Genomic DNA, 11,944 nt, shown 5'->3' with positions numbered 1-11,944 from the left:
GAAGACGAACTGACGCCTCGTTGGGGAAGAATCTTAAAACATACGACGGACTGCCGCAAAAATGAGCAAATCTGTCTCGGAAGAAGTACAGGCAGGATGCTCCTTAGAAGCAAGGATGGCAAAATTTTGTCTCACATACTTTGGACATGTTATCAGGAGGGACTAGTCCCTGGAGAAGGACATCATGCTTGGTAGAGGGTCAGCGAAAAAGAGAAAAACCTCAAGGACATGGATTGATACAGTGGCTGCAACAATGGGCTCAAGCTAAGGATTGTGAGGATGGGGGCAGCTTCCTTGTTGTACATAGGGTGGCTATCAGTCGGAACCTACTCAAGGGTACCTAACAAGAGAATGGTTAACGTCAAACTGCTAACACTGGTTATTTGGGGGGGAGGGGGTGAGGGGAGATTAACTTTATGCAACTGTCAGTATCATTGGTTTGAACTAAATAGCTTTTGTAATTAAAAAATAAAAACATAATGGTAGGAAATATTTGTATTTAATTACACAATACATGTTTTCAATGTTCCTACAACTCTTCCAGTGTTTTGAGCTCATCATTGAAGTTCTTTGTGGATAGTGATAAATTTTAGACTTGGGGGCAAATGCTACTTTTGTTTCCTGGTGCCCCATCGTTCTGTCACATGCATTCACTAGGCTGGATGATGGAGGGATCAGAGTGAGGGGGCAAGCTTGAAACCTGGGGAGGTTAGTCAGGGCAGCCACCCACCTTGGAAGTGGGTATCAGAGCACAGGCTTTTCTCTGCCCTCCTGCTGCTTTCACCAGCCGCCAGCACACAAATAGAATAACCAGCATCACTTGTCTCAGACGTGTAGCATTGTGTCTTAAGTATCATTCTCTTTCCAAGCAAGATTCCATGTCTGCACGATGTCCTGCGCAGGGAAAGGCCTCTGATCTCTGCAGACAAAGCTTGCACGCAGTTGCCACATGCATTAGTTCATGCTCACCTTGATCAGAGAGAACGCCTGTGGATTTGTAGTCCTTCAGTAAAATGATGGGCCATGCCATAGGCTCAAATACCCCTCTGCCTCTTAACGGGTTTCTTCCACAGGTAGCGTGTAAGTCTCCTTTGGGTCAGCTTACCACTTACCACCTGCACGACCACAAGCAAATCACGTAAGTCCCCCACCCCGAGCCTCTCGTTTGCAAAACGTGGGTGGCAATAATACCTGCTTTACAAAATTGTCAGAATTTAAAGAAAAAAATTTAATACCTTCCAAGTGCCTGGCACACACTGGATATGCAATGAGGTTTTTTAAAGCTTTACATGACTTAAAAAAAATGAAATCCCAATGACTAAGCTTGTGGAGAAGAGAGAAATAAACAATGGGATTTCTCCAACAACAGCTCAAACAATACTTCCTATTTAAAAATCCAACAAGCTTCTTCACAGAGGACGCATTACTTCCTTTTTGTTCTCTTCCCACTTTCCGTGCTGAAATTTAATTTTAATGCCCTGGTGCAGGAAAAGCAAGTGGAGACCTAAATTATACTAGATCAACATCAAATTGTTAATTCAAGTTTGTATAAATGGAAATTATTTCTAAATAATCTTCACATCCAAAAAGCAAATAGTTATTGTTAGTTGTGGTCGAGTAGATTCCAACTCATGGTGACCCCACGTGTGCAGAATAAAACCGCTCATACGGTTTTCAAGGCTATGACCTTTTGGAAGCAGGTCGCCAGGTCTGTCTTCTGAGGAGCCTATGAGTGGGTTCAAACCTTCATCCTTTCGGCTAGCAGTTGAGTGCTTGACCATTTATGTCACACTTAATGTTTAACCTTCATATTGGATCAAAATCTGAGGAAAAATTCAGGTTTTAATCTGAATGTTAAAATAGAAGGATGTTGCCACATGCCACTATCAGAGTTAAAACCGAGTTTTTGGAATGGATATCACTTTACTATCATGCATTTTAGAAGCACTGGAGCTTGATTACAGCACTCATTTTGACTTCTAGAGAGCTGTTGAAGCCGCTTATGCTAGAAGGCTCAGGAACATCAACTAACCTCCTTTATGACTATAAAGGTGAACAAAATTAAACTCTAACACAATTTGAAAATATCCAACTCTCACCCCAGTCAGAGTAACTGCGGCTGAATCTGAAACGACAGTGCATCGGGAAGTAGAAGTAAGTGTCCTTCTATACATCCAGATTGAAAAATAACCTTAATGTCGCTATATTCAAATTCCAATGGAAGAACCAACGGGAGATTATCAACTTTATCTGCCTTCTGTCTTATTAATCTTTTGTTTTCCTTGTTGAATTTCCATTAAAACAAAGGGGTAAAATTCTGGCAACTTCTTACTTCTGGGATTTTTTTTATTTTTACCGTGAACTATGGTATTTAAACGCCATGAAGCGCCTCCTGTCAGAATGAAAGTGAGCTAGCCGGGGGTGGGCGATCCATCCTGCGTTTGAGCTCCCTTTCTCTAGTAGCAGAGATCCAAGAATAGGGGTGAAGGGAGACCTTGGATGGACCATTACTCATCACAGTCCACATTCACAGATGGCTTGGAGGCTGTGCTATAACACACTTAGAAGCTGCCAGGGCTCACCCTAGGCTTAACTTCTGGAATTGATAAACCATTCTTTAAAATTTTTCCTTTGGTTCAAATGGGGGATAATAGGACAATTTCAGGAAAATGTATACAGTTTAAAACATATAGTGCCAGAAAACTGTACGTATTTTTTCATCTCAGCAGCCTGAAAGCTTAGGTTATAATTGATACAAAGAATTTGAAATGTACAAAGGAGGAAAATAGCTTGGGACTCTGTCCTGGTCCACACGGTACCACCAAAGTGTGACACTTCTTACTCGTACAGCAGTGTGAGGTCTTAAATTCGGATTTGGAAACAAGTCAGACTTTAGAGTTTTTCTCCGCATGTTGCCTGAAACAGTGAACTCCTTAGCTGTATTTTACAGTACAGTGACCGCATGAAATACTGAAGTCTTTAGCTGTATTTTACAGGACAGTGATCATAAAAGAGGACACAAGCCAAATTTATACTTAAGTTAAATAGCATGATTTAATTTAGTTGCTGCTTAATCCTGAATCCTCTTAAGTTAAAAAAAAAAAAAAAAGTTATAATTAACTCAACGTTAACGAATTAGAACCTTCCAGAAAGCATGAATCCAAAAGGAAAATGTCCAACAGGTGATATGAGTCAGTTCTTTTATGGCCTTTCCTGTTTCAAACATTCTAAACATCAATGGAAAAAAAAAATTCTCTAGAGTTTCTCAGTTTTATTCTTCTAGAGCACAATTTTCTGGCCTGTTACTGAGCACGGTCTTCTAACAGGTACACAATTAACTCATAGGTAGACAGCACAATGGCAGTATTTGGTATCTGCCTGATGAGCTGGGCAAAGAGTCCTCTATAGAAGGCAAGGTAACCTTCTTCCCGAAACACGAGGCGTGCGGTCTGGATGAAAGACTTGTACTTGGTGCCTTCCTCACGGAGTCGCGTCCTTATGACTTCTGCGAAGAGAGAAAGACACTTGTTATGCTACAAATAAGCTTTATTTCCAGGCAACACAGGGAAAGTCTAAAGCAGCTAGCATATAGCTTTGTCACACAGTTTGTCAATGCGCAGCTATGTTCACCTGCCATCTAAGCTCTACTTGGACAGGACAGTCACATACATAGATACAATGCAAAGCTAAGTTCTTTTTAGAACATCTTCTGACTCTGGGAATGGGTCAATTATGGACATTTACATACACATACAAGTACACGTCCTCACATATTTATCAGTTTGTTGTACTGTAGGGGATTGCATGTTGCTGCATGTTACATGCTATGCCACCAGTATTCAGGTGCCAACAGGTTCACCCATGGTAGACAGATTTCAGCTGAGCTTCCAGACTAAGAAAGGCTAGGAAGAAGGACCCAGCCTTCTACTTCTGAAAAGAATTAGCCAGTGAAAACCTTATGAATAGCAGTGGAACATTCTCTAATATATTGCTGGAAGATGAGCCCTGCAGGTTGGAAAGCACTCAAACGACAACTGGGGAAGAGCTGTCTCCTCGAAGTAGAGTCAACCTTAATGACGTGGATGGAGTCAAGCTTTCCAGACCTTCATTTGCTGATGTGGCACAACTCAAAATGAGAAGAAACAGCTGCAAGTATCCATTAATAATCAGAATGTGGAATGTACAAAGTTATGAATCTGGGAAAATTGGAAATCACCAAAAATGAAATGGAAGGCATAAACACTGATATCCTGGGCATTAGTGAGCTGAAATGGACTGGTAATGGCCATTTTGAATTGGACAATCATATGGTCTGCTATGCCAGGAACGACGGCTTGAAGAGGTATGGTGTTGCACTGTCAAAAAGACCATTTCAAGATTTATCCTGACGTACAATGCTGTCAGTGATAGGATGATATTCATAGGCCTACAAGGAAGACCAATTAATACAACTATTATTCAAATTTATATACCAACCACTAAGGCCAAGGATGAAGAAACTGAAGATTTTTACCAGCTTTTGTAGTTTCAAAGTGATCAAACATGCAAGCAGGATGCACTGATAATCACTGGTGATTGGAATGCAAAAGTTGGACACAAAGAAGGACCGGTAGATGAAAAATATAGCCTTGGTGATAGAAACAATGCTGGAGATTGAACGATAAAATTTTGCAAGGCCAATGACTTCTTCATTCCAAATACCTTTTTTCACCAACATAAATGGTGACTATACATGTAGACCTCGTGAGAAGAAATGCACAAGAATCAAGTCAACTACATCTGTGGAAAGAGATGATGGAAAGACTCAATATCATTGGTCAGAACAAGGCCAGGGGCCGATTGCAGAACAGACCATCAATTGCTCATATGCAAGTTCAAGCTGAAACTGAAGAAAATTAGAACAAGTTGACGACAGCCACAGTATGACCTTGAGTATATCCCACCTGAATTTAGAGGCCATCTGAAGTATAGATTTGACATGTTGAACACTGATGACTGAAGACCAGACGAGTTGTAGAATGACATCAAGGACATCATCCATGAAAAAAGCAAGAGGTCATTAAAAAGATAGGAAAGAAAGAAAAGACCAAAATGGATGTCAGAAGAGACTCTGAAACTTGCTCTTGAACGTCAAGTAGCTAAAGCAAAAGGAAGAAAAGATGAAGTAAAAGAACTGAACAGAAGATTTCAAAGGGTGGCTTGGGAAGACAAAGTATTATGATGACATGTGCAAAGACCTGAAGATAGAAAACCAAAAGAGAAGAATACGCTTGGCATTTCTCAAGCTCAAAGAACAGGAGAAAAAATTCAAGCCTTGAGTTGCGATAGTGAAGGATTCCACGGAGAAAATATTCAACAACACAGAAAGCATCAAAAGAAGATGGAAGGAATACACAGAGTCATTATACCAAAAAGAATTGGTCGACGTTCAACCATTTCAAGGGGTAGCACAGGATCAGGAACCGATGACACTGAAGGAAGAAGTCCAAACTTTACTGAAGGCACTGGAGAAAAATGAGGCTCCAGGAACTGAGGGAATATCAACTGAGATGTTTCAACAAATGGATGCAGTGCTAGAAGCACTCACTTGTCTATGCCAAGAAATTTGTAAGACAGCTACCTGGCCAACTGACTGGAACAGATCCATATTTATGCCTATTCCAAAGAAAAGTGATCCAACCGAATATGGAAATTATCAAACAATACCACTAATATCACATGCAAGTAAAATTTTGTTGACGATCACTCAAAAGTGGCTGCAGCAGTATATCAACAGGGAACTGCCAGAAATTCAGGCTGGATCCAGAAGAGGACGTAGAACCAGAGATATCACTGCTGACGTCAGATGGATCCTGGCTGAAAGCAGAGAATACCAGAAGGATGTTTACCTGTGTTTCATTGACTATGTAAAGGCTTTGGACTGTGTGGATCATAACAAATTATGGATAACACTGTGAAGAATGTGAAGTCCAGAACACTTCATTGTACTCATGAGGAACCTGTACATAAATCGAGACAGTTGTCAGGAAAGGTGCGCATCAGGGTTGTATCCTTTCACCATACCTATTCAATCTGTATGCTGAGCAAATAATCTGAGAAGCTGGACTATATGAAGAATGGGGGATCAGGGCTGGAGAAAGACTCATTAACAACCTCCATTATGCAGATGACACAACCTTGCTTGCTGAAAGTGAAGAGGACTTGAAACACTTACTGATGAAGATCAAAGACCACAGCCTTCAGTATGGATTACACCTCAACATAAAACAAAAATCCTCACAACTGGGCCAATAAGCAACATCATGATAAATGGAGAAAAGACTAAAGTTGTCAACGATTTCATTTTACTTGGATCCACAGTCAACACCCACGGAAGCAGCAGTCAAGAAATAAAAGGATGCATTGGGTTGGCCAAAGCTGCTGCGAAAGACCTCTTTAACGTGTTAGAAAGCAAAGATGTCATCTTGAAGACTAAAGTGCACCTGATCCAAGCCATGGTATTTTCAATCGCATCATATGCATGTGAAAGGTGGGCAATGAATGAGGAAGACTGAAGAAGAATTGACGCCTTTAAATTGTGGTGCTGGTGAAGAATATTGAATATACTATGGACTGTCTAAAGAACGAACAAATCTGTCTTGGAAAAAGTACAACCAGAATGCTCCTTAGAAGCCAAGGATGGAAAGACTACGTCTCACATACTTTGGGAATGTTATCAGGAGGGATTGGTCCATGGAGAAAGGCATTGTGCTTGGTAAAGTAGGGGTCAGCGAAAAAGAGGAACACCCTCAAGGAGATGGGCTGACACAGTGGCTGCAACAATGGGTTCAAGCATAATTATTGTGAGCATGGCTCAGGGCTGGGCAATGTTTTGTTCTGTAGTACACAGGGTCACTATGAGTTGACACTGACTCGATGGGACCTAATAACACAAGTACGAAGCAACTTTCAATGGTTTAGAAGAGCTTAGTTTTAATAGGACTTAAATATAGTTTATGGTTTTCCACTCCTAATTAAGGAGCATTGACTGGTAGAGCAAGGGTTAAAGCTCTCGGCTGGTAATCAAAAGGTCAAAGGTTCAAACCCACCCACCAGCTCCACAGAAGAAAGACCTGGCAACCTTCTCCCTTAAAGATTACAGCCTAGAAAACCCTATGGGGTAATTAATCTGTCTCATGGGGTCACTGTGAGTTGAAATTGACCTGACAGTACCTAACATTCCTAATTAAACAAATACCATAAAATCACTGAGGGTGTAATTTGTATCTTTCAACAAGACATTCTTTTCATGTACCCCACCCCCGCCCCAATCTTTCCTCTACTAGAATCTGGCTCCATTTGCCCCAGCTTCAAAGCCACCTCTGTTTCAAGCCTTCGCCAACCTGGCTCTCCCTCATCCAGGCATTCACAGCACAGAGCTCACCACCTCCTATGTGTTCTGCGGGCCTCAGTGGACGCGTGCATCTGTCTCCCTGCCGAAAGATACCTTGCGGACCTCGTCTCCCTAAGCCCTGTCGGGCCCAGCTCAGTGTCAATGCACACAATGAGGTTCAATGCCTGTCAGCTGACTGTACACATTTGTCATAGCCAACAGTACACAGGCTTTTGAAAGCAAATCCCTAAGCTCTATTTTTTTAAGTAGGCCAATAGGTCATCAGTTCTACAATTCCTTAAAAAATAAGTTTATCCAAAGTAGCCTTCCTCAGCGCCTCACTGAAAGAGTAGAAGCTGAGAGATTTTTTTTTTTTAAGTTTGGCTCCCATATTCCTTAAAATCAAGGACTTTTATTAAAAAATCCAGATTTTTGGCATCTTTCAAAAACATCAGAAGTTCAGCAACACATGGCCCACATTTCTGCACAACAACAGCTCTGGCCACAATCAGCTGGAGTTGTGTCAAGCTCCCACCACTCACATGATGGATGTACATGCAATTACAGTAGGAACAACTGACACCTGTACCCACTGACCTTACCTGCAGGCATCTGCATGCCAATCTGTGCTACAGAAGTTTAGAGACACTGACAACTGACACAGACCTGACAGCTGTTGGACTGCTCGGGAAGAAAAAGCGTGACGTACCGTGTGGATAAGCAATACAGGAGGCACACCCCTTAGAAACAGCAGCAGCTGCCATAAGTCCAAAAAAATTTGTGGAATTTTTCTCAGTCCCATTTGTAGAAGAGGCTAACGGAGCTCCTTTCAGATACTTCTTTAAACTTTCATAAATAGCAAAACAGATGATGGTTTCTGAGATTCCAGCATATGAGGCCGTTAATCCTCTATAGAAGCCACGAATGCCCTCTGTCTGGTAAACATAGCGTGCACACTGAAGTGTATTCATCTGCTTGGAACCTCTCACTCTGCACAAGAAGACCAGGGAAAGACCCATGAGAACACACACCAGCGAACCAGCAACTGCGCCCATCACACCACGTGACGCTTGGTGTGATAAGAGAAGTCCTACAACAGGTGACCTGTGTCCTCCTGGCCCTGTGGTCACACTGACCCCTGGCCCACTGGGAGGCCAGGCTTCAGGGCTGAGAGGGAGGCCAGGTCCATTAGCTGGGACATCTGGCAGGACCACAAGATATTATATGTACCTGTATCAAGAGTCATGGAAAATGTTTGTTCACAGCCTTTGACCTAATTTTGAAAAGACATTAATCACAGAGAAAATACAACTGTTAGGTCATCAAATATATACATAATCAAAATAATCCAAATATCTACAAATAGGAGTAACTAGTAAACTACTGTGCATCTACGAGATTTAAATGGTTATGAAGCCAGTAAGATACAGGGAAATGCTCTAAGTGGGAAAGCGGGACAAAATTATATGTAATGAATAACCACAACTATGATACAAATGTGCTTTAGGAAAATACTGAAGGGATATTCACCTTTCTGACAGGGTGGTGAGTATACTGGTACTCTAATTTCTCTAGTCTCCAAATTGCATATTTTGAGACTATGGTTTCTTAATTTTCTAATAAAATTACAAATGTCAAATATTTTTTAAAGTAATAAAAACCTTAAAACTAGGTGCTCCTACTCAACGACTTAAAGTAGTATTTGTAACTGCATGCTGCCAGGCAGAATAAGTGACTCTGGGTCACACGCCAAACAATCCTCAACGAGTCTCTCTGTCTCCCTGATTGTCTCTTCAAAGGCCATTCCCCACACTTGAACTGAAGTGACTTTTCTAACACAAATCCAACCAGGTCATGCCCCTGCTTAAAATCTTCTAGTGCAGGTTGACATTTAAGGCACTGTTGACATTTAGCATCAGATAATTCTCTGTTGGAAACCCTGGTAGCGTAGTGGTTAAGTGCTACAGCTGCTAACCAACAGGTCAGCAGTTGAAATCCACCAAGCGCTCCTTGGAAACTCTGGAGCAGTTCTACTCTGTCCTATAGAGTCGCTATGAGTCGGCGTCGACTTGATGGGTATGGGTTTTTTTTTTTTTTTTTTTTACTTCTCTGTTGTGGGGGCTGTCCTGTGTAGGGTAGGATATTTAGCAGTATCTCTGGCCTCACCCTACTAGATGCCAGTAGCATCCCACCCAAGTTGTGACATCCAAAATCATCTCCAGACATTGCTGGATATTCCCTGGGTGTAAAATCACATCCCTCTAAGGAGAACAGCTGCTCTAACGGCTTTCCACTGCCTTCAAAATAAAGCCCAAGTCTAAACTCCAAACTCGTTCCCAGGGCCTTTACGGATCTGGTCCCCGCTTATTTCTCCAGCCTTCTCTTTCTATAATTCCCTCCTTCTCTAGCGTGTACACATGCACGTGGTGCACTCCCCGCACTACCCTTCTTCCAGTTCCCCAGAATTTACGATGCTATCTTGCCTCATGATTTTTGGCACACAGTTCTCTCTGCCTGAACCACCCTTCACTGCCACCCCAGCCCCTAGCCACCACTCTGGCTATTTTTTCTTTTTTTTAAACTTTTCCTGCTGGGCATACCTTTCATTTTTAAAAAAGTTTTTTAGTATTTTATTTTTGTTGTTGGGAATATACACAGCAGAACATACACCAGTTCAACAATTTCTACATGCATAATTTGGTGACATTATACATTCAAGTTGTGTAACCATTCTCACTCTCCTTTTCCAAGTTGTTCCTCTCTCATTAACATAAACTCACTGCCCCCCCCCCAAGTTTCCTATCTTTTGAGTTGCTGCTGTCAATCTGATCCCATATAGATAGATCTTATCTATCAGCTCAAGGGAGACATTTCTTACTAGTTAAACCAAACTACTGTTTGATTTTAAGAAGACTTCAGGGGGTATTTTTGGTTTAAGGTTTAAAGATTATCTCAGGGCAACAGTTTCAGCCTCCACGACTCTAGCAATCTGGATTCCATGAGAATTTGAAATTCTATTCTACATTTCCCCCTCTTTGATCAGGATTTTTCTTTAGAATCTTTGATCAAAATGTTCAGTAATGGTAGCCGAGCACCATCCAGTTCCGGTCTCATGGCAAAGGAAGAAGTTGTTCACGGAGGCAATTAGCCACACATTCCACTTCCTCCTCCAATTCCTGACTCTCCTTCTTCCTCTGTTGTTGCAGGCGAATAGAGGCCAATTGTTGTACTTTGGATGGCTGCCTGAAAAGCTTTTAAGACCCAAGGCACTATACAACAAACTAGGAGGTTAAAAAGAAGCACTAAACACATTAGTAGGCCAATTAACTGGGATGTCCCATGAAACCATGACCACCTCCAGACCAAGGAACCAAATCCCATCAGGTGTTTAGTTGTATTTAAGCAGCCTCAGCAGCTTTTTTCTTCATGTTGTCGTTGTTGTAAATACATCTATCATACAACTTTTGCCAATTCAACTTTATAAGGCATACAATTCACTGACAGCACCCTGGCTGTTCTTAAGATGGCAGTGTGGATGTCGTGGCCTCAGGAAGCTTCCCTAACCTCCTCCCTGCCTGGACTGCATTAGGTGACCCTCCACGAACCTCCTCCCTGCTTGGACTGCATTAGGTAACCCTCCATGGTCCTGCAGCACCTTAAGTCCCTTGTTATACCAGGCTTTTATAATCATTCTCTTTACTTTCTGTAGCCCCCACTGAGCTGTAGCTCCTGGAAGACAAGGGCTATGTTTTACCCCCTGCTGTTTCCCTAGTGGCTAGTACATAGGAAGCATGCAACAAACATTCATTGTTGAGGAACATGCTAGCAGAGCTCACTGGAACCACGTTTTAAAATGCCCCAGGCAGAAATCAGCTGGCTCTTATGTCCCCACCACGGTTGGCAGCCCAAATTTCAAAACAAAAGGGGTTTCTACATATGCCGATAATAATAATAATAATAATAAAAAAGGCCAGGAATGGCTGAGGGGGAAAACAAAATCCCCAAGAATTCTTTCTATATCAAGGGAAGTGAGCATAGGAACAATCAATAGCTTACCTCCGTTCTAGCTGCATCCGGGTTTTAACCATCCATATTGGATTCATTAAGGAATTTGTGACAAAAGCTGGAAGGAAAAAAAAAAAAAAGTCATCACTGTCTACACCAAATGATAAACTTTGAAATCAAGATTTCAGTGGCTTAACAATAAAAATGGATAGTAGGAAGCAGTTACAATCTATAATATAGGTGGAAACTATACAACATACTGGTATGTTGGGCCTAAAAGAAATCTCTTCAACTTTCTAGAGCCCTGTCTCGTCTTTTTAACCTATAGGTGGTGCTGTTGGTATTTCTGTTCAGGTGGCTTCTGTGGTAACTATGAAGCTATGTTAAACTCAATTTACAAATTTCAGGTCCAGAAATAATTTGTTTAAAAAAGTTGCTGATCTAATCCAGAAGGTTACCTTGTATCTAACTTGGAGAAGGAACTAAATCTCCATTTACCTGAATCCAAACTTAAAAATTGTAATACCTGACTAATCATTGCAGAAAATTGAAGTTTTAAGACTGTTC

General features: G+C 41.5%; 1 protein-coding gene across 1 annotated transcript in view; it reads right to left on the bottom strand.

Moving 5' to 3' along the window:
• Positions 1–3,036: 3,036 nt before the first annotated feature.
• SLC25A33 (solute carrier family 25 member 33) overlaps positions 3,037–11,944 on the bottom strand; it is a 34,440-nt gene continuing 25,532 nt past the window's right edge. The window contains exons 5-7 of the mRNA XM_049877847.1: positions 11,429–11,495; positions 8,082–8,362; positions 3,037–3,505 (exon numbers count right to left, since the gene is read on the bottom strand). Coding sequence (XP_049733804.1) covers positions 3,303–3,505; positions 8,082–8,362; positions 11,429–11,495 — 551 coding nt within the window. The 3' untranslated portion in view covers positions 3,037–3,302. The remainder of the gene's footprint in view (positions 3,506–8,081; positions 8,363–11,428; positions 11,496–11,944) is intronic.

Source organism: Elephas maximus, chromosome 3 (genome assembly GCF_024166365.1).
Source record: "Elephas maximus indicus isolate mEleMax1 chromosome 3, mEleMax1 primary haplotype, whole genome shotgun sequence".
NCBI lineage: Eukaryota > Metazoa > Chordata > Mammalia > Proboscidea > Elephantidae > Elephas > Elephas maximus.
This window is presented reverse-complemented; position numbering and strand designations above follow the sequence as displayed.